At 39.9% G+C, this 24383-nt stretch overlaps 2 protein-coding genes across 2 annotated transcripts in view; one reads left to right on the top strand and one right to left on the bottom strand.

The window, feature by feature from the left end:
• LOC137291607 (scavenger receptor class F member 2-like) overlaps positions 1–24383 on the bottom strand; it is a 251613-nt gene that overhangs the window by 132378 nt on the left and 94852 nt on the right. The window lies entirely within an intron of this gene.
• The window catches only part of LOC137291600 (uncharacterized), a 210965-nt gene continuing 198041 nt past the window's right edge, over positions 11460–24383 (top strand). Inside the window, exons 1-2 of the mRNA XM_067822983.1 lie at positions 11460–11523; positions 20191–20409. Coding sequence (XP_067679084.1) covers positions 11469–11523; positions 20191–20409 — 274 coding nt within the window. The 5' untranslated portion in view covers positions 11460–11468. The remainder of the gene's footprint in view (positions 11524–20190; positions 20410–24383) is intronic.

Genomic DNA, 24383 nt, shown 5'->3' on the forward strand with positions numbered 1-24383 from the left:
TCTTGAGTGTTCTACTACCAACTTTTACGTGTTTGTTTAACGCCCTACTCATTATTGTTTCAACTATATGCAGGCTGTCTGCAACTGGTGCAGTCTGGACCAGACAAGCCAGTGATCACCAGCATGAGCATCGACCTACGCATATGGGATTCTACCTTCCCATAGTGGTTACTCAAGTCATAAAGCCCAATCTAACCCAGAGATTCACTACTACTACTACTACTACTACTACTACTACTACTACTACTACTACTACTACTACTACTACTACTACTACTACTAAACCAAGCTGATTGGGCTTCACCGGAACTCTCTTTCCAGTTGACTTTTTATCATTTATTCCTCACACTCTGCTGATCATATATGATGCTTGACACTTTTTTATTCTTTGTAAAGAGGCAATGTGCCTACCCCGACCCCACATATCCGGACACCTCGCCTTCCGGGCGATATCTAAGGTGAAGAAAATGCTTCCTATTTCGGAAAACTGTTGAAAGAAAACTGTTTAAAGACCTAGTTCATTGTACAATATTGTATTACAGACTATACACTTTCAGATTAGCCTGACATGCAAGAGATAAGTTGTGAATTCAAACATACGTTTGCAGTTACTGTGACAGTTAATGTTATCGGTATTGCCGTCAGCATTACGTATAGGAGTGAAATGTAGTTTTTAACTGTCGCAAGCCTTTACAAGGTCCAGAGCGGGTAGGGTATCCTTGAGGTTAAGGTCCAGAGCGGGTAGGGTATCCTTGAGGTTAAGGTCATGAGCGGGTAGGGTATCCTTGAGGTTAAGGTCCAGAGCGAGTAGGGTATCCTCGAGGTTAAGGTCCAGAGCGAGTAGGGTATCCTTGAGGTTAAGGTCCAGAGCGAGTAGGGTATCCTTGAGGTTAAGGTCCAGAGCGGGTAGGGTATCCTTGAGGTTAAGGTCCAGAGCGAGTAGGGTATCCTTGAGGTTAAGGTCCAGAGCGGGTAGGGTATCCTTGAGGTTAAGGTCCAGAGCGGGTAGGGTATCCTTGAGGTTAAGGTCCAGAGCGGGTAGGGTATCCTTGAGGTTAAGGTCCAGAGCGGGTAGGGTATCCTTGAGGTTAAGGTCCAGAGCGGGTAGGGTATCCTCGAGGTTAAGGTCCAGAGCGGGTAGGGTATCCTTGAGGTTAAGCGTTCGTTTGTTACATCGACAACCCGGAGTCCATTCCCCACATGGGTACAATGTGCGAAACCCGGTTCTGGTGTCCCCTGTCGTGATGTCACTGGTATATTGCGTAAAAGTACACTCATTAACTTCGCAACGTCTACATAGAGTGGACATTTTAAGTTGTTTAATGGTAACGAGGGATACAAGGGATGATGTACACTCTGTTTGTTTACATTCCTTCAGCCTCACACACAAAGGTTGTTTTCTGATTGGTTGAACCAATCAGTGTACCCCACTTACAAGGGGTGACATTTTCCATGTCACCTGCTTGAAATGCCGAACTATGGGAATTCAGTTTGTTTGTGTTTGTCTGTTGCCTAACTCCGGTACACATTATAATGATCCATTTTCCGCGCTACAACGTTTCAAAGTTAACATTGAGGTGTTCGGTTAGATGATAAAACATGTTCGGCGGAACAGTCCTGATCCACGTTGACGTAACGTGTTGCTATTGCCTGCGATCGTGTACCATAATGGCCTAAGAGTGAACTTTGAAACAACACACCAAAGCATGCCTATACGATCAGACAACTGTCGCTCGTTTCGGTAAAGTGACAAATTGTGGGTTACATCTGCATCTGCCTAAACCACACTCACTCACTCACTCACTCCCATATAATGGGTTCATTGTATGAAGCCCATTTCTGGTTTCCCCCGCTGTGATATTGCTGGAATATTGCTGGAATATTGCTAAAAAGGTGTAAAATCAAATCAAAGTCACTCACTCACGTCAGCATGATGTGCCGCAGCTCGGATAAGAACTGAATACAAGGCCGCTATAAAATTCATACATTTAGTATTCAGTATTACCCCTCCAACGTCTTTCTCGCCTTTGGCAAAAATCCTCAGAAAACATATTGCTTCAATAATTCTAGAAAAGTATACACACCTTAAGATAAGAGTATAGTTCAGGACTTCTCTCGTGTGTGCTGGCATGTCTCAGTATCTGTTTTCAGTGATAGAACAGACGATGTTGATGGAGAACATCGACACAAATGTCGTGGTGATCTCTGCCGACTATACAATATGTTGTACACGGTGGTTGTGAGTTCGAATCACCGATTTCCTGGATTATGGTCCCTGGCCTGATACCTGTCTTCGTGGGAATCGCTGCCATGCATCACCTAGGTCTGTGCACGCCAATGTGGTTCTGGAAATATTCTTCAAAATGATGTTTAAAACACACACGAGCGAACGCACGCACATCAAAACACACACACACACACACACACACACACACACACACACACACACATAGACGCAAACTCACTTGTACTCTAACTTAGGAGATGCATGAAGCATTACGTCGACCCAACAATACAAAACATCTATCAATAAAAAGAAATAAGTATTTTTAACCTCCCTCCTCTCCCCCACCACAATTCCCCTCGAATAATAATGCGTAAAATAAGAATAATATCAAAATAAAGAAACATCCCCCATCTCTCAAAAAAGCTCAAACAAACAAGAAACCCAAACAAACAAACAAAAACAAAACAAAACAAAAATACCCAAAACAACAAACAAACAAAAATTAATAAAACACCTGCTGCTGATCTTTTTAATGCGTTGGGTATGTCCAGTAGATTGAGACTTTGCACTCAAACCTTTTCAGGCCTCTCTTGCAGCATATCAAAATTTTCTCGCCATAGAGGGAGAGGGAACGGAATGCTTCTTTTACGAGCGCTTCCAGTCGTTGGAGCTTACACCTTTTCATACCGACGTTTTTGGGGAAAGGGTGGTCTACCCGTCCACATTCGTCAACACTCGCCCCTTTCCGTACAATCCGAGAATATTCGTGACCAACTCGTGTTATTCGGACAAGCCGAAGAGCGACTCGTGCCCCTCAACGAGGATTTCATATTTGCGTAGGAACACCAGAACTACTTTAAAAAGAAACGATAACTCTATTCCTGTTTGATTACTATAGTACTTAATACCATCAAAGTAATCATACATTGTATTGCTGTTTTTGTGTACAATGAGGTAAACCCATTTGATGCAACTGAAAGCAGGAGAAAACGTACTGTTGCAGACATATTCTGACCTAGTTATTATCACATGTTCACCAGGTTACGGAAAGGGGCGAGTGGTGACGAAAGAGCTTTCTTTAACCTCCAAGAAGAATCGTCCCCTACTCGATGCTTGTTATGTACGAAAATACGACAAACCAATCACTGTGTGTGTAATGGTCGCGGTGCTTTGACAAAAATATTCCCGATTACTTAACTCGTTTATGGCATTACGTTGTTTAATGTGCAGTTTTTGATGAAAAACATGCGATTGATGGCGAAAGATTCAAATACACTCGTGTGCTTTTTGGCATAACGTGTCTCAAATATCCAACTAAGCGTTGTTCTGACGATCGTATGGGCTTGTTGTGATGATTGTGAGCGCGCTTCGAACAGGTTTAGGAATTGCAATTATAAATCACTTAAAACAATTATAATATCTCTCTTTACATATATATGTAATATCTAACACTAGGCATATATTTCACATCTCTGAGAATATTTCAGTCTCACTTTATCTGTCATTCATACATTTATTTGCGAATTCAGCCTACATTCCACTTGGGGTATGACAGAAACGTTACACAATGTTCAGTTTGAGAAACATTTTAAAAGTCATTTGGAGTTTCTGCTTTGGGATTTAAATAGCTTTTTAAAATTAAAGTGCATTTGCTCTAATCAGTGAATCAAATCCCATATGTAATTTTTAAGCGTTTTCTAAAACAGAGGTGGAAGTAAAAGGTGACCATGTGATAATAATTAGGTCAGAATATGTCTGCAACAAATAAGTTTTCTCCTTCTTTTAATTCTATCAAATGGGTTTACTTCTGTATAAACAGAAACAGCAATACTTATTTTGATGATATTCTGTTTAAAGTAGTTTTAATGTTTCCACGCCAATATGAAATCCTTGTAGAGGGACACAAGACACTATTCGGCTTGTCACGGAATACCACGAGATGGTCACGAATGAATTAATCGTCCAGCGTGCAGAATTGTGTCCCTTAGACTGACAAGCCATGTCGTTAATTCGAATCTCGGTTTGACTGATACAAATCTATTCTCATGTGTTTCACGAAAACGAACACGTCTAAGATTAGAGTCGTGATAAGGATGTGGGAATGAAATGCAGCCTGTTCTCAATTCCCTTCCTTCCTCTGAAAGGAAAGTTAAACTCAGTTGCCTTCCTGTAAGGATACTTCTTGCCATGGTGATGGTGATGGTGATGGTGACGGTGATGATGGTAATGGTGATGGTGATGGTGATGGTGATGGTGATGGTGATGATGGCCAAGGGGGACACGGTTGTTATTAAATGAGAAGAGAATGTTTTTTTTTTGTTTTCGATAATAAACCTCGTCGTATCATTCTCTACATCCCGAATAACATACTTGCACTGCTGAAAAGAGCAGATGTCTTTGAACACAGAACATGTGAAAAGCTAACTAGGTTCGTGTGAAGTCAAGGTGACATTAGCGACAGACATGTTATAAACATGACGATTAAATGCATATTGAACAAATAACAATTCAAGAATTCTAAGGTCTATATACTTTATATGCCAGAACGAAATGAACAGATACTAACAAAACTTCAAATCGCTACATCTGTTAAAAAATGCCTCAAGAAGACAAGTCCTGCATCTTCCCGAAATAGTGAAATGTTCATAAAAAGATCAAGATACACGTCCAGGATATCGATTTAAACGGTTGTTTTATATGATTTCAACATTATTATAATCAGAGTGTTTGAAACTTTAATACCACGATGTATTCTCTTCTTCCATTCTCTTTGAGCTGTAGTGCATGAAACACTTTGATAGAACAAACATCCTAAAGTCTGCCAGGTGCACATTCCCTTTGAGCTGTAGTGCATGAAACGGTTTGATAGAACAAACATCCTAAAGTCTGCCAGGTGCACATTCCCTTTGAGCTGTGCATGAAACAGTTTGATGAGAAAAAAACATCCTAAAGTCTACCGGGTGAACATTCCCTTTGAGCGGTAGTGCATGAAACAGTTTGAAGGACAAATATAATACCCTAAAGTCTTCCGGGTGAACATTCCCTTTGAGCGGTAGTGCATGAAACACTTTGATAGAACAAACATCCTAAGGATTGCCAGGTAAACATTCCCTTTGAGCTGTACATGAAACAGTTTGATGGAAAGACCTTAAAGCGTACCATTGGGAATACTGGAAGCACTGGAACAATGCCTCAGGCCGGGATGGGTTGGTTGTCAATCGCCACACTCAACAATATTCCAGGTCTGTAAATAATCGAGTCTGGGCAATATACGACGGCTTGACTCAACCAAACCAGCGAGCCTCTTACGACAAGCATGGGCTGCTGAAGGCCAATTTTAACACGGTTCGCCAAGAGTATTTTTTCAACAATATTTCTTATTACAGTGGGTATGTTTTTTCATGAAAGTAAGTGTACGAATATTCCTTTACTGGTGACAATAGTTCCTATTTATCACCCCGGGCACTTTTCATCATGGCTCATCATTTCTTCCTGGTCGGCTAAACGTGATGCTAGTGTAGGCAAGCCGTCAGTTCATATACTGCTCCGGAACAGACAATTATACAGCGACATTCAATGGATCACAAAGGAAATCTGTTCTATTTATGGTGTGACAATCTGTGATATCACGAACAGTGTCTATGGTATGTACTGCATATAGCCTTTTTAGACGAACAAAATAGGCATGACCTGTGTTATAATCACATATTGAGTGATTACATTACACCACATCCTGCACGATTCAGGGGATGTCACTGTGGCCAGTAAAATGACCAGTTTCAAGGATCAACTGTGTGGACAGAAAGGCTGTGTAACATTTTTGTGAGTCGGAAGATATGTATACCATTAATAAAATAGGGGATATTTGATTTACAAGATTGATAAAATGCAAATGATGAAGCTAAGGAGGAAACAGATGATGAAGAAAAATTAAGGGAAAATGTGACGATATATTCCATTCCTTTGGAAATGTTTCATCTGTATGGACACATCTTACTTTTTCTCATGTGCATTGGCACTAGCTAGTGATATGCTCGCAAAATGTAATATCACCTACTTTTAAATAATATCTATTTATTTCTCATCTTTCATCCGATATCAATGCTCCTGGGAATGACTGCTCACTAATCCGACTGACATGTGCACATAGACAAAATCGTGTGACAGACTAACACTTCTTTCGTCATGTCGTCAATATTTCTAAGTCCTTTTTGGTTTATTCTGTCCTTCATTAATCCCTTCACGTTCTCAAAATGGCTAGGATCTATGTTGTGGTTGGGCCAGTCTTAAACTTAAACATTTTCGGTTCTTAACGTGCTGGAAAATCAAATTATCATATAAAAAATCATAAAATCATATTTCTGCAATGTTCGGGCTGTTTGAAGATGATCAGTTAAGGAATTTCACAGCATCTTTTGTTAAACGCCAGTCAGTTCGGTGAAAGCCAGACGGAACATTCAGCAGAAAAGAAAACATTATCCAGTCTTGACTTTTGTGAGCCCTACACCACTTTAGATTCCTTTCGTTTTGTGTATCTTTCATCAACGATAGGGGTATTCCGCACTCTTTCGCCCAGATAGGTCTTTGAGATTCTTGCCTAAGGATTTCATCACATACCCGAGGACGACCTCTGCTATTCATCTCATTTCTGATATTGTCAACGCTTTTCAGTTTTCCCTAACAATCTGACGTCGTCGGCCATCGCACGTAGTACTGAGCATCCTTTACCTCACTGCCTTGTCTCAGTCCCAACTCCTGCCTTGTCTCAGTCCCAACTCCTGCCTTGTCTCAGTCCCAACTCCTGCCACGTCTCAGTCCCAACTCCTGCCACGTCTCAGTCCCAACTCCTGCCTTGTCTCAGTCCCAACTCCTGCCTTGTCTCAGTCCCAACTCCTGCCTTGTCTCAGTCCCAACTCCTGCCTTGTCTCAGTCCCAACTCCTGCCTTGTCTTAGTCCCAACTCCTGCCTTGTCTCAGTCCCAACTCCTGCCACGTCTCAGTCCCAACTCCTGCCACGTCTCAGTCCCAACTCCTGCCTTGTCTCAGTCCCAACTCCTGCCACGTCTCAGTCCCAACTCCTGCCTTGTCTCAGTCCCAACTCCTGCCACGTCTCAGTCCCAACTCCTGCCACGTCTCAGTCCCAACTCCTGCCTTGTCTCAGTCCCAACTCCTGCCTTGTCTCAGTCCCAACTCCTGCCTTGTCTCAGTCCCAACTCCTGCCTTGTCTCAGTCCCATCTCCTGCCTTGTCTCAGTCCCAACTCCTGCCTCGTCTCAGTCCCAACTCCTGCCTTGTCTCAGTCCCAACTCCTGCCACGTCTCAGTCCCAACTCCTGCCTTGTCTCAGTCCCAACTCCTGCCTTGTCTCAGTCCCAACTCCTGCCTTGTCTCAGTCCCAACTCCTGCCACGTCTCAGTCCCAACTCCTGCCTTGTCTCAGTCCCAACTCCTGCCTTGTCTCAGTCCCAACTCCTGACTGAATATTCTTCGAAGTGCTGTGTACAGTGGACAGAAGAATGTCATTTCTACCTGCTAACGTTTTTACATTGGTCCGCCACGGGAAATAACTCTTGAAGTAGTTTGGTTCATTCTTTAACTTACAAGAGTTGATGACCCTACTGAGTACATGGGCAGATCCAGGAATTTTGAAAGGAAGGGGTTCAGGGTGTTCGAACCCCCCGGGGTTGGATGTGTGGTTGGAACCCCCTGAACCTCCCTTCTGGATCCGTCAATGGAGTACCTCACGAACGACATAATGTAATACCTATTCTAAAGTTCAATTATCAGTATTAGGAAACGAAGATTTCTGGGAAACCAATCGTGATCTAGACTACCAGTAGTGAGTCTTCCATATTTGTGATTCCCTTGTGGCTGAGTGGGTTAGATCGCTGACCTTGTTTCACACTTTTACATGTTTTCCATCGTGGATGGGATTCAGCACAGCGGTTTCAGAATTTCTACTTTACTAAGAACGTGTAATTCCCAACACTAGTACTGCATACGTCATATATAGCCGACAGCGGACACCGTTGATCCTAGGATAATGTTCGTTGATCATGTGTCATATTTTCAGATCCGTCCCGATTCAATTTGCACTTCCTTGATAGGCAGGGTCGTGTCTGGTGACGTCGACATGAATATAAATCCAATGTCAGCGTGAGACCTGAACAGTGTTTAAGTGACCTGACACCGTATTGTCCAAGGTACGGTTACTGGGTAGTTGCAATGTCATGACCTGACACCGTATTGTCCAAGGAAGAGCTACTGGACAGTAGTGATGTCATGACCTGACACCGTATTGTCCCAGGTAGGGTTACTGGATAGTGGCAATGTCATGATCTGATACCGTATTGTCCAAGGACGAGTTACTGGATAGTGGTAATGTCATGACCTGACATCAGATTGTCGAAAGAAGTGTTACTTGACAGTGACAATGCCATGACCTGACAATGTATTGTCCAAGGAAGGGGTACTGGACAGTAGTAATGTCACGATTCACCAATGCATCGAAGCACGCCCTAGAGTTTTGTGCGATACGATACACGATTCATTTGCTTTAGTATCGATTCATAGTTTGACATCGATCGCAAGGCCACGTATGCAATACATGGATTTACAACACCTGTATCGCATTGCATACAGCACATATACAGAACTTGATACTAGTGAATTTGTATGTTTTGTACTGAACGAGAAGATGCCATGGGACCAGAGAAACAACGAAACAAACAAACAAACAAACAAACAACACAGTATGAGGTCCTCATTCATCATCTACCCTCTTATCTTGCATGAATCTGTTTTAATGAACGTTGGAGATAGAAGAACAGGTATCATCACGTCTGTATCACTATCCAAGTTTCCATGGGTATATAAAAATCAATATCTTGATGTAAAGCATGTGGAACTCGAACAGAAACGGTCCAAGAACTGGACAGATAATGCATTTATAGGCTGTGCTATAACTAACAGAGACTTCTCTTGCTAGAAAGCTTGAATACTTCTCCTTTGCAATATACCATCTTCGCTGTCTGAGGCTTGCAAACAAACGGCGGGAAGTGTTCTGTAAGAATGAACTGAATAAGAATAACACATTGTTTCAAAACACAATACTGTGCCTTCTTTGGATCACAGCGTCTCCAATGCCCGCTGTGCAGGAAGTAACAGCACAGCATCAACAGCGCATTAGGTTGTCATTTGATTACAAAAAAAATATTCGTTGACTGCCCCAGTTAACCAGGATGTGTAAGGATAAATCTGCGTCATCAGCTGAGAGAATGTATTTCACGACTATCACTGATTAGCTACTCACAAAGTATATTACTAACTACTACAGTTCAAGATACTGTTTTGTCATGCGCGAGATTGCAATATTAAAAGTTTAGAAAGTAGGACTATGTAAGAAACCACAGCATACTCTTGAATCTGTCAGTTAGTGACCAGAATAACGTTCATAAGCTGATTGTTACTATTATGACACCGTGACGAGATGTACGTCCGTTCAGGATACAGTATCTGCCATTGTTATATTTCCACACGGCCTCATCATCTCACTCCAGTTTTAAACTGTGCATAAATTAGTCATCCTTTTTATGTTTCCAAATGGATTCGGAAAATAGACTGACACAAGAACTTGGTTTGTCACGACGGTCTGTCTAAAACCGAGTGTGGATCAGCCAAACACGTGGTTGACATCATAAGCAGAAAACAGCCGGCCTCAAGGGTGTCCCTATATTCTTTATGTCCAAGATTAGAAAAACTTCCATTTTCTTTTGAAGAAATCATTAGCAAAAGCATATCCAGAATTTCACATATGTGGGTAATGTGGTTAACGAGATATCTGTTATCACAACACATTGGGGTGTAATATTTCTTTAAACATTGCAGAAAGTGAAAAACAATTTGTCATTTGGCACCTCTTGGATGATGGCCTGCACTCAGATAATATGATTGAAAATATGTTCAGAATAGTATGGATGACTTCACGTCATAATCACCATTCAAAGTTTTGGATTGCTTGATGTATATACATATTTCAAAGGATACCCCTATTTCAATCTTTCAACAACACTTTGTCCAGACATTCAAGTTGGCACTGTTTACAACATAGTGAGTGCTGAGACTTGTGTGACTATTCAGTATTTCGTTTGAACCCTACCCTATACATGAATAAGTGAAAACATTAGAATATGTTTTGTCCTTTTGATTACGCGATCTGAAAGTGGGGGAAGGTAGTGTCTTCCAAAACAAGCTTTGTCAGTTAATATCATTGGTGGAGTCACTTTAACATGCAATTGTAGTTTCAAATTGCATTTTTACACACTTTTATATCTACGTTTGGGTGAAAAGACAAAAGTCAGACAAAACGGGGATCGTGAGGCTTGCACATGGCAAAAATAATTTGCTAGAGCTTGACAGGGAATATGTAAAAAAATAAAACATAAAAACAGTTGCATTTTTGTAACTGTCCAGGTGCAGACGATCACTTGTAGAACACCTCTCGTAATCACCGGATGCTAAGAAAACGATCACCGGATGCTACGAAAATGAAAATCGTCAGAATAAAATCTAAATTTCATACGTTTATAAAAAGTACATCGATTTGAACAAATTAGGTTCGTAAACACACACACCTTTGACACATTACATGCAAGCCTGACCACCCGATCCAGCCAGTCGCCTTTCACGAAAGGTACGGGTTGCTGACGAGTCATTCTAAAACGGATCTTCATGGGAGACAAGCGTGGGTTGCTAAAGACCAATTCTATCCCGGATCTTTGCGAGTTAAGAGACAGCTATTCATCATTCATCACAGATATTGACATACTAAGGGAGATATTCGATAGTATGTAAATGTTTCAAAACATGCATGCTTCGTTTATCCCCTGAGTCTTTGTCGTATATAGTATCAATGTACCATGCACTAATCTACTCCAAGGATCTGTAACACATTGTATAATGCACTAATACATTCCGAGGATCTTTAACACATTGTATAGTACACTAATCAACTGATATCATTTGATGGACAAACGTCCATCGGCAAACCTGAATGTTTTTTCGGTTTTTTTTGTGTGTTTCTTTTTACTGATTGTATTTCTATGCGCACAAAACTTCAACAGATAGCTTTCATGTCATGTGAAAATCTAAGTGTCAGTCCGATTTGTCCATTCATATCCGCTTCACAAGAAACATGCTTACTTATATATGTCACCTACTTCCTGGTCTGTCGGCAGTGTAACACAATGGCGGTGTGGGCCAGTGTTGTGTTTTGGATTGCCAGTCTCAGCCTCGCAGCAGGTAAGTATGTTTCTGGTTTTTATGATTCTCGTTAGACTTTACTTTAAATATTCATTAAGTTAGTGATCTACTATTGAACCATGTACATGGCAATCTCATTTCAGCATATAGTAATTTCTTTTAAATATCTGTTTGAAGGTGCACCCATATTAGGAAAATGCTATCTCCTCTATAGCATATATATCTATATCTATATCTATCTATCTATCTATATCTATATCTATCTATCTATCTATATCTATATCTATCTATCTATCTATCTATCTATATCTATCTATCTATCTATCTATATCTATATCTATCTATCTATCTATCTATCTATCTATATCTCTATCTATATCTATCTATCTATCTATATCTATATCTATCTATCTATCTATATCTATATCTATCTATCTATCTATATCTATCTATCTATCTATCTATCTATCTATATCTATATCTATATCTATCTATCTATATCTATATCTATATCTATATCTATCTATGTATATATATATGAAGAGCTGGAATATTGCTGAGCTAAACTAAATTCACTCACTCACTTTTGTCAGATGATATATATATATATATATATATGTCTGTAAATAATCTGGCCTGGTGATCTACAGCATGAACATCGATCTGCGCAATTGGGAACCGATGACATGTGTCAACCAAGTCAGCGAGCCTGACCACCGTCGTCTCTTACGACAAGCATAGTCGCCTTTCATGGCAAGCATGGGTTGCTAAAGGCCTATTCTAACCCAGACTTTCACAGGTCTCAGTTGACAAAAAAATATACAATAAGCACAATGTATACCCTTCGTTGTGCATTGTATATTTTCATGTTCACCGCCCTTCCCTGCTAAGTGATCTTCCTACCATCCCCAGCGGATCAAGGGATGGTCTAAATCCAGCTGGGGCCCAGGCATGTTGTGAAAGTAATGTAAGCCCCCATGGTCCCTAGTATTGTGATCTACCTTTAGATGTTGGCGGTGTTCAGCCCGTGTTTTAATTGTTTGTTCAAATAGTGCCATTAGGTGTAACTTTCCACACTAATTTTATTGTAACTATGATATTCAAGTTGTTTCACTGTCCTTTGATGTCAGTTTTATAACATTTTAATATCAAACACGTTCTCGTTACGACATGGCCGAAAAGTTGCCGATGTGACGTAAATACTCACATAAAGTAGTGACTCTTACGTCAAGAAATACAAAGTGAAGAGCAGATTATGAGTAGAATTGAATTCAAAATTATGGTAATCAAGTATTGAAGGTTGTATCTCGCTTACATTCTATATGGCAGAATTCTATATTCTGTATGACATTCTATATCCACACTGTCCGTGTCGCCGTACAACCAGCGCAGAGGACTCAATGGACAACTGCAGCCGAGGTGTACGTCTGTTGAGCAGGTATCACCCACAGTTTAACTCACAACTATTCATTCCATGTTTACACGTCGGGTTTTGAGACACTGCCTCACCGCGCTTCTCGATCTGACATTACTTCCTACTAGGCTCTCACTGACAGTCGTGTCACAGCCAAGGTGAATACATAGAGGGTTGCTCACAACGAACCGTGTGGAATGTTTTGTTGTCGCTTTACAGAACTCTTCACTCTGCTTTGGTGTTGAAATTGACTGCTAATGATTTCCATTACTACTTAAAACTCTGCTCACGTCCCCGTGTCCCCGTTAAGTTGGCAAAACATGTTGGCTGCTTCTCCCTTTCAATATACTGGTGACATAACTGCTATTTAACTATGAATTATTATATTGTTACATAATTCATGTATTTTCACAGTTTTCAAGACTAATTAGGTGCACGTTTACCTTGACTTACTAAAACAGTGCCCCGTCGTGTCATTGCAGGCATATTGCTCAAAGCGGCGTGAAAAAGCACTCACTTAAACAGGAGTCAAAAGGATCCCGGTTGTTAATTTCAAGGGACTTGACTGTGAATGCAAGTTTCAACACTTTAGATTTACCGCATGACGACGTGAATAATAGATTGAAAATATAATATGTTATTCCTTCATAGTATTTTCTTTGAAGATTTAGACACTATTTACAGTCAGTTGTTTGGAATATAGTACATGATGAAGATATTGGAAAACTCGAATTTTTAGCCTCTGAGCTGAAGAATATATTGCTATTTCTTACAAATTTGATGTCAGGAATTAATATTTCGGGTATCTAGGGTAGAGTAGCAGGGGTTGGAGTACCCAGGTAGAACACTTGGACCCAACCCAGCCCTTTGTTGTGCGTATTAGATGCATGACGTAAAACAATTGTTACTTAATGTGATTGAGATAAAAGAATATCTGGACTTGGGTGTTTGCTGACACTGTAAGCTAGGTAAATAGTTACCTAAAATAAACAAAATATAGCGTCATCAACATGTGCACGTTAAATTATGTAAAATTAATATATACTGTCAAAGATGAAAAACCGAGGCGTTACCGCGAGTCAATTGCAGCTGACGTGTGGAACATATATATACAGTTCCTTGAAGATAAGTGTTACGTTAGACCGTACATGTTGCATACAGGCAAAGTGCCACTCGTAGGATTTTTTTTGAACATACATCGCGTAGCGGTAGTATTCTGTGTTTACGAAAATGTCACACGATATCCCGAGGTGTGTATGAACCCGACACACTGGGACGTCCCCATGCATTCCGATATATCGTCACACTATCAATGACAGAATACATGAGTGAGTGCTTGAATGTGAGTGAGTGAGTGCTTGAATGTAAGTGTTTGAATGTGAGTGAGTGAGTGAGTGCTTGAATATGAGTAAGTGGGTGTTTGAATGTAAGTGAGTGAGTAGGTGTATGAATGTGAGTAAGTGTTTGAATGTGGGTGAGTGAGATAAGGTTTGGTACGTGAGTGATGAATGGCGGGTAGCACATCATCAGAAAAGGCCAACAACGTTACAATGTTCCTGGTGTATGTATGCACGTGTGAGATACCTTGGCATGGTACGAGATTCCCTGGCATGGTACGAGTTCGAAATGAACACGCTTTCCTCTCAGCTGACAATGTGTGTCTCGGGATACCTGTCACTTTTCATACTTTTTTTTTTAATTCTTGGAATAAAAATGCGTATTACCACAAAGAGGTATATATGAACATCCGAGTTTTTTTTCACACATATATACAACATTCGCTGTCTCATCCATATCATAATAGTGCATAAAATGTTAATTCGGTGTTTGCTACTGAAAAAGATTTTCAGATCGTTTCCATTTTGTTATAGTATTACTGAAACCTTGCTTTGCTATAACATCTGATTTTTGCTACATTGCAGTAATGGTTCAATTCTTTTTTTAAGTGCGGATAAATCCGGATTCGATTGATGAGTTTACACTTATAGATGTAAATTGTAGCTACTAAAGTTATCGAGTCAACTATAGAATCACTGTGGAAGGGTTCTGAAATATCAAATAGCACCGGATCATACCGTAGAGATCGCAGAGGAATATAATCCTGGTAGCGTGTAAACCTCTCAGCATAACCATAATCCACTGGGAGAGATCCTTCCAAAATGATTCACTTTCTCTTCATCCCCCAAAACAGATGAAATATTGATACCAGCTCTGGTTTACAATATGTTCAAAGATTGCTATTTACAACATTCATCTTAATTAAGTATGTTTTGAATGGTGTAATTCTATGTAGTAACCCGTACTGGATTCACGTTAACCCTGGATCAGATGTAGCTTTGAATCTTTGATAAATGCTAGGCCAGTTCTATATTCCTAATATTTCACCTTCCCATTTTTAGTTATATTTAGATTTTCTTCAGTCTTGAGTCATAACATAATGATATTCTTTCGAACTTCCTTTAGAAAAAAGCAGCTAAGTAATACATACATTCTGCGATCTGCCTCCCACTATAAAGTTATCTTTGTCAAGTTTCAATCGTATTACATAAATATTGATAAATCTTACAGGTTGTTCAGTTTGACCTGACCAAGTGAATACTAATGCATTGCATGACCGTGTCACAACTGGTAGGGTCTATTATTGTGAAGGGGTGTGTCTTTGTCAGGTGATTGTCAACATGTCCGAACAGCCGAAACATGGTCGTCGTTTGACATCACATTGCCGAGAAATCGTCAGCAATGTGTGTGGATGCAAGACACAAAAATCCTCAACTCGCACCAAAAGTTTATTCTATAGTCACAGTCATCATTTCTCTCCTTTGGCTTGGTGAGGTTCAGAAAACTACAAAGCAAAAATAAAGACTTGCTAAGTAAATGATTCCTAACATCACTTCATGAAAATTCTAAGTAAATTACTTCAACCTTTACAATTACAAAATATATCAATAAAATGTACAATTAACAAAACCTTCAAACATCATCTCCATATTATGCATTGAAATGTCTTATAATAACAAACAATGCTACTCACATTTGCGTCCATGCCCACTACCACATCTTGCTACAACATGGAGACAGTGACAAACCATGTGCTTTGAGGAGCAACACTAACAGTCAAGGGAAGTAATCTGTTTTTAGAATCATAATACTTTTAGGAAAACTAATAACAGTTATAGCCTAGCTAGACTTTCTGAACCTCATCTGAAGTAAATTTTACATTGAAAATTACCACACTATTTTATACTTTGTACTTTGCAACATTAAAAATATAACCTTTTGACAACAATTATCTTTAATGTATGAAATTATAAATTGATAGAAGAAAAAATGTTTTCTGCATCAACAATGTGCTAACTTTCTTTAAACAATTAGCCGCAGATAGTTTAATGGTTCCTATTCGGCCTTTCACGCTGCGAGCTCCCCTACACGCCAACTCGACCAGCCGTTTGCGCCGTTTGACCTCACGGGTCATGCATATGTAGAGTAGCTCTGGTCAAGCTGAACAACCCGTAATAATTCTTTGAAAACGAAAAGATTAATCTGGAAAAAAATACCATAAAGTGTTGAAGAGACATAAAATGTCAATCAGCATTCTACAAGCAGCCAATGTTAGTAATATCCTTTTCATAAAATATTTGGCTAAACCAGTATAATGGTAATTATAACATAATCCTATTATATAGGAGTGATTACCGTAAGAACTCTTCTTACGTTGCTGGGACTTGTTTCACGAAGCTCTCGTAAGCTGAAGATGTCTTAAGTTTCATCGTGTACTCCCTACCTCCTATACTGTAACATAGAAGGTACCAATGCTTTGAGAATCTTAAGCTTACGAGAGCTTTGCGAAACGGGGCCCTGGTCAATGGTTACATATATTTTTGAGAAAAAACTGCCACGCTATCTTTCAGAAACATATTACAAGCATCATTTGCTAACACCGGTCAACAAACATTTCCCAAAACTGTCAAACTGCAATAATTTGGAACAGTAGTAGGTAGCAGGTGTTTCCACTTTTTGTCATGATAATATTTCAGAATCCATGTCAGGTTCAGTGCATCAATGTAAGCAAACATTAAACATTCCAATCCCGCTTCTGCAACAGGCTTGGAAGCAACAGTTCGTTTATACTTCTATATCCTTGTTGTCCCGAAGAAAACTGAAAGGAATGCTACGCACCTTTTAAGTAATGGCGAGCTGTTTTCCCGAATGGAGTAATAAATCGGCCCATCCAGTGTTTAATTATTTCTTCAATTTCACAAACTTGCAAAATTGAGTTTAAACATCTTATCATCGACAACTGAGAATATAATATCTAAAATTCCAAACGTTTCAGGATTCCAATCAAATGCCAGAACTGGTAAATATTTAACTAGGCAACGTTTCCTTAACCTTTCCAGACAACCTGTGATAACTGTCGATAGGAAAACGTGTGTGAGGGGAGTTCTGAGCAGCCTTGAGCACTACTCCATCAATACCCCGGCTCGTTATATGCCCGTGAGTGGGCATGTTTTTCACACTGTTTTAGTAATATTAGTAATATAATTTAGTAATATTCCAGCAATGTCTTGTCGGGGTACACCAGGAGTACGGTATACCAAAAGCAACTGCAGCCTCCTCAAATAGTTGGATTTGTCATTCGGTTTATTTACAGGTACTTATTAATCACTTCACATCAATACGGCCTTAAACGTATTTGATTCTATCGTTAATCCACGAATCAGTATTGTGTGGCTACCATTACTCTAGACATGTCGAAAGTGAGTGAGTGAGTGAGTGAGTTTAGTTTTACGTCGCACTCAGCAATATTACAGCTATATGGCGGCGGTCTGTAAATAATCGACTCTGGACCAGACAATCCAGTGATCAACAACATGAGCATCGATCTGCGCAATTGAGAACCGATGACATATGCCAACCAAGTCCACCCTATCCCGTTACTCTCCTCTTACGACAAGCATAGTCACCTTTTATAGCAAGCATGGGTTGATGAAGGCCTATTCTACCCCGGGACCTTCACGGGTAACATGTCGAAAGAGTACAAGGTAAAATCACAAACGGTATCCGTCACTTCCAAATTCTGATTCAAAAGATGCCGTACTCGAGGAGACGGGAAGACATAAACAGTACATGAGCTATACAACTAAATGTAAGATGGGTGACAAAAGACTACCAAGACAAACGTATAAAATGTTACTGAATCTAAAGGAGGTCGATCGTATGTCATCGGTAACTCATGTAAAGAATATACTATTTAAAAATGGATTTGGATACTGTTGGAAATATTTTCTTTATGAATTCACACACCGCCTGACAGGCAGCAATTTTCAACGTTAGCACAGTTCTTTCCAAATTAACTGTATTTGTGACTTACTGCTTATCTGCATTGGTGTCGAAGGCTACATACTTCACATAGAGGATTCAGATGTCCGTGTCATAACCTACAGATTGAAAAAGGAAGACACATTGGACTAGATATAGAAACGCAGTTGTTCGAATACTGTTTTCACCATGGAAACGACTATGTGGAAAATGAATTCTATTTCTATTGGTATGCCCAGATACTTACCAGAAAAGTACTACCTGAATGCTAGCAACAGTCATTCGTGAATCTCATGTTAGCTTTCACGTATGCACTCTAATCGCTGTTTCTAATTACTGAAATATAAAAAACAAAAACATACATACAACTACGTATGTATGTATGTATGTATGTATGTATGTATGTATGTATGTATGTATGTATGTATGTATGTATGTATGTGTGTGTGTGTGTGTGTGTGTGTGTGTGTGTATGTATGTATGTATGTATGTATGTGTGTATGTATGTATGTATGTATGTATGTATGTATGTATGTATGTATGTGTGTGTGTGCGTGCGTGCGTATGTATGTATCTATGGATGGATGGATGCATGCATATAAGTGTGTGTATGTATGTAATTGTTATATGTGCATTACTTCTGTATGCTCTGTTACATACCCATTCATACTATTTGTTGTATGTACTACAAATGTATGTCATATGGGTCCGTGCCCTCTGACTGAAAAATTAAAGTTAATAATATAATCACTGTGAGAGATAAGAAGTGGGTTTGGCTGCAGCATCAGTCATCGTGATTTCAATGATATCAACATGCCTTGGTATCAAACAGAAATCCATATCGATATCGTATTTAACAGTACAAGAGCATTATATCACCAGTAATTCCATATAAAAGTAGGAATATCTGAAAATATTACATACTGCTGATGTTTAGACTGGTTCTTCATATATGTTTGAGCCTCTGCTATGAAAATTAAGTTTTATTCTGGTCATCTAAAAGATTTTGCTCTGGACCTAATAATTATGGCATTAGTAACTGCTCCACCGTCCTTGGATCCATCTGCGAATACAGATTTGTAAGCGTCAGAGGTGTTACTCAATTCATGATATTGTTGTAGGTTAAAAGGTTGGTTAGATTTCTTTTTGTTTATGAGCTGTTACTGTAGAGAGGAGAAACACTGAGTTGGAGCTATTGCAGGGTAAGCCAAATAGCATTTGAACGTTTCGGGAAGGGACGAGTGTTGACGGATATGCAGACATACATAACTGTATAATTCTCATAACAAAAATTGGCTTTACTGATATTTTTTTATTGTAGACTTTGCTTGAAAGAAATTAAAACGTGAACAAACTGCACACATGTTCTAAGGGCTCTTAGGAAAAGTCTCAGTCCTTGATGATGAATAGAATTTAGCATTTTTATATTGCTTTAGAAACACCACCATACATGATGGAGCGATAATCAATTATCAAGTGCCTATAGGATTGTATACCTTATATTACATGTTTGATATGTGACCGAAAGGTAAAATGTTGATAAAAAATATTACCCAAGAAGTGACCTATTCTAAAATTTCATGAGAGTGCCGTCTAAAATATATTCTGCCGGGTAGGGGGAGTGTGCGAATCAAAATAACAAGTGAGCGAGTGTATGTTTCGGTAGGTGAGTGAGTGAGTGAGTGAGTGAGTGAGTGAGTGAGTGAGTGAGTGAGTGAGCGAGGGAGGAAATACACTTACATCATCAGACACTTAAAGAAGTGTTTCATTCATATCACGGTGTGTTAGCTGAATGGTCCCGAATCAGTGATCATAGGCATGAGAAAGGGACATAACTTCATACAGACAATTGTTTAGACTTAGGTTTCTGTGCCAGACGCGTCTACACAAATCACCAGCTAGATGTCTCTTGTGTGTTTAAACTGAGATGGAGGTGGTAACCAAAGGTGTTACAATATGTTGCTATGCTGCAGGTGTGTGGCAGAATGTGGCCCGGGGCAAGCCAGCATGGATGAGTACCACACGTCAAGCCTCACAGTCTGCTGGTAATGCTGTAGATGGAGGGACAGTCACTAGATACAGTGGAAGGGACTTAGTCCACACCAGGGTTAATGAACCGACAGCCTGGTGGAAGGTGGACCTAAAGACACCAGTACAGTCACCACTGGTTAACATCTACTTCAGAACAGACTGTAAGTATGTCCACTTTTGGTATAGCATGTATTGTCTGATTCTTCTTAAACCTGGACAACACACTCAATGTGATAGGAGCATGTTACTGGATATACGTTACAGTCAGGCTGGAGTATATTAGGAGTTGTTCACTGGTCACGAGGGGCACATGGGCTGATGTACCCTCGAGGTTAGATTACGTTCCCTGAGACCGAAGGGACCCATGGGCCCCGAGAGACCAGTGAACAACGTATTTATCTTACCGAACACCTTATCCTTTTGGGTGCCACAGGATGTCCTTCCTCTTCAGCGACCCGTGAAGGTCCCGGGATATCAGCAACCGATGCTTGTCATAGGAGGAGGCTAAAGGGATCGGGTGGTCAGGCTCGTTGACTTGGTTGACACAGATCATCGGTTCCGAATTGCGTAGATCGATGCTCATGTTGTTGATCACTGGATTGTCTGGTCCAGAGTCGATTATCTACAGACCGCCGCCATATAGCTGGAATATTGCTGAATGCGACGTAAACTAAACGCAATCACTCACTCCTCTTCAGTTCTCACTTTGAAGTCCAATAAAATCCTAGATATATCAAGCACACATGATAGTTCTGAAAAAGCGCAAACAAAGAAACGCTCATGATAGTTCTGAAACGTTGCCGATGAACCCAGAATCAGTTGGGATGTTTTCGAAAATACACTTTACACGAACGCCACAGAGCGCTTTCTTCCATACTGGATAGTGTCTAAAAAATCACATTTCGCGACGGCCTGTTTTTCATAGTTAGCTGCCACAAATGCATCACTAAATTCCCCATACATTTTAGAATTAGACTACAAAATTAATGGTCCTTGGCACCAATACCAACTGTCTAGAAAAAACAAAAAGAAAGATGCTGGGTGTGAAAACGAACGCTGTGTTCGAAAGACTCTGCTTGTTTGAAATGTAAACAAAGAAAAATTCCGATTTTACACTACGTAGCATTTTCGGAAATTGTCCGACATTCAGCCGTGTAATTGGAGCTTATTACAGCTTATACATGTAGAATATGCAGGGAAAGAGTGTCATAGCAACAAATAGCAAACTAAAATGAGATACAATGCAATCATTTCATCATTCATAAGAAGTTTCCGGGCAGCGTGACGCCATGACTGACGAAACGATAAAAAACATATAAAATGCACCAATAGTCAGAATGATTCTCATTACTTCAGTCGCATATTAATGTACAAACGATGCCTGAACCAAAGGAAGGGTGCTCTCTTGTGTACCAGCGATCACGCCAATTCTTTTAGGTGAAGGTCTGTTGAACAAGACTAAACACGGTCACCCTATCCTCCCGATTACACCTTCACTGTTACGATGTATAGTTTGTATCGTTCAGATATTTTTTTTCAGGAAATCAATTCCAGTATCTACATTTAGCTTTTACACATATGATGAAGATCACAGGTAGTCATTACTGCAACATGTGCTTTAGTTCCTGTGATGTACAATATTCAGTACCCTGGGACTACAATTGCATTTTCATATGAACAGTTCAATAAACGTCGTTTTAATTCAACCTTATAAATAAAACTGATACAATTAATGAAAATGATTTATACATTTTATGAAAAGTACATGAAGACAAATTTGAAGGATTGTTAATTTTGAACTATTTGAAGCGCTGGTACAAATCTTTCTGTAGCCATTGTTAGATTTTGCTCACAAGAAAATTCGCAGACATAAAATTCGCAAACAACGGTAGTTTCCATACGTCATACGTAAGTCAATGTTTTTCGAGATAGAGAATTACTACCATGAAGTAACGAATGAGCTGCCACTGGCAGTGGGGTACATATAAATGTACCTCGATTGTAAGCGGAGTACTTTCAAAATAATAGAGGAGCGCTCGGCCAATCGGCAACATTTATGTGTGAGGTAAGATAATGATTGTTGTTATACAAAATGACACCGAATGGCTGACCCTGTAAGTCATTTCACGAAATCACTGATTTTACTATCTGACTGTAACATATACACATAAAATCTGCTTGTACAGAATCGAAAACTGAAGCCGACATCCAGAACTCCACTCCACAAAAATCCACAATACATAATTTCACGTTATCCCGCACTCGCAGCCTCTCGCTTGGTCAATGAACGGAAGTATTTATAGTGTCGGTAAACAAGACGGCATGGTTTGAGAGAGAAAAGTCTTGGATGAGCTATGAATTTGACACCCGATCAGGCTTCAACAACAACAACAACAACAAAAAACAAAACAAACGATTTTAAATTTTGCGCGAATGTAATGAACTTGCTCTGGAAAAAATACTTATGTTCAGGGGACCAATGAGATTGCTCGAGATGCTGCGCGTACGTTAAAATGTTCACCCCAGAGGTGTTTTGGTTTGATTTTCGAGTTCGAGGACGTATTAAAGTTAATAAGATGGGTGTTATGTCGTGGAAATCAGGCACAGTGTGTGGGGAAATGTATAATTGAGAGGTACGTGTGCATGGTTTCGAATGTCACCGAATTCTTAGCGTACATTTCAGCCTGAAATCGAAGCGAGTCGATGTCGGCACAATCCAACATGGCAGCTGCTGCTCCTTTACTCTGTTAATATATACGACGTGCGTGTAGATCTGTGGTCTATGTTTAACCTACAGGCACCTGTGATAGGTACCCATCTCCTAGCAACAAGATATTTACAACGTAACAGATGTACAACAACGAACATGAAATATATAAAGGAATATAATACAGTAATGGTACTGACTTATAGTTATGTACAAATATAGGTATTTACACATAGGAAAGTATTTACAGCATTCAAGAGAAACGCTTGCTATTAGATATGTACTGCTGAAATGCTTTAAATAGCTCTAAATATTGCATGATTTTTAGTATGTGATAAGTTCTTGCTGCCACTTGATAATAAATCTAAATTTATAGCACCACCGTATACTTATAACCTTAAAAGGTTGAACATTTTGTTCCGCGATTATAGCAATCAAAGACTGTGATGGTATTATCCCCTTCATAGGATCAGCAGTCCAACTTGAGGCAGGGAGTGATGATCACACACACACAATGCTGATGTTCTGGTGACTTGAGATGTAACAAGAGATGAGAGACAAGTGCTTACTCCCATCCCACTGCTGGTTAATGAATGTACAACCACAATGTACAACAGCTGAAACTCTTGTATCCCCACAAATCAAACCGAATAGCACATTACGTTTACGGTTGTGTTGTACCATTCAAATGAATACAAATAATGGCACACTATTGGAGCATTTATTTTGGATGGTACATATTTTGGATGATTGATACAGCTGTTCCAGCTGCTACTGTTACTGACACGTTGCTGCTGCTTGAAGTTGGATTACAATGTCGAGCAGCAAGGTTGAATCGTAACATGTTTCTCGCAGTATACGCTGAGTGTGTCGAAAAAGTGATGGCATGACACATACCAAACGTAGTTCTTTCAGTTAAGGATCCGTGGAATAGCCAAGCAGCCCGTCACGCCAGTAGAGTAAAATACGTGAGTCCAGCACCCCGCACCCCCATGATATGGCTTCTGATTGGCTAAAACCTGTCACGTGACACATTGACGTCATCATGACGTCATAAGACATCATCCGTGTAGACTATTGGCTAAAACATGTCACGTGACACATTGACGTCATCATGACGTCATACGTGAGTCCAGCACCCTTCACCTCATGATATGGCTTCTGATTGGCTAAAACCTGTCACGTGACACATTGACGTCATCCAATGACCTCATAGATGATTTGTGATTGGCTAAAATTGATCATGTGACAGATGACGTCACACATTCCAGAGCCCGTGAGTCATCAAAGGTTGAAGTTGATCATTCAATAGGTACCACCTGTGTCAACAAGGTATGACCGACTAAGTGACTAGGTACCACCTGTGTCAACAAGGTGTGAACACTTACTTGAATAGATACCACCTGTATCAATAGGGTGTGACGGAGT

This window comes from Haliotis asinina, chromosome 7 (assembly GCF_037392515.1).
Source record: "Haliotis asinina isolate JCU_RB_2024 chromosome 7, JCU_Hal_asi_v2, whole genome shotgun sequence".
Taxonomy (NCBI): Eukaryota; Metazoa; Mollusca; class Gastropoda; order Lepetellida; family Haliotidae; genus Haliotis; species Haliotis asinina.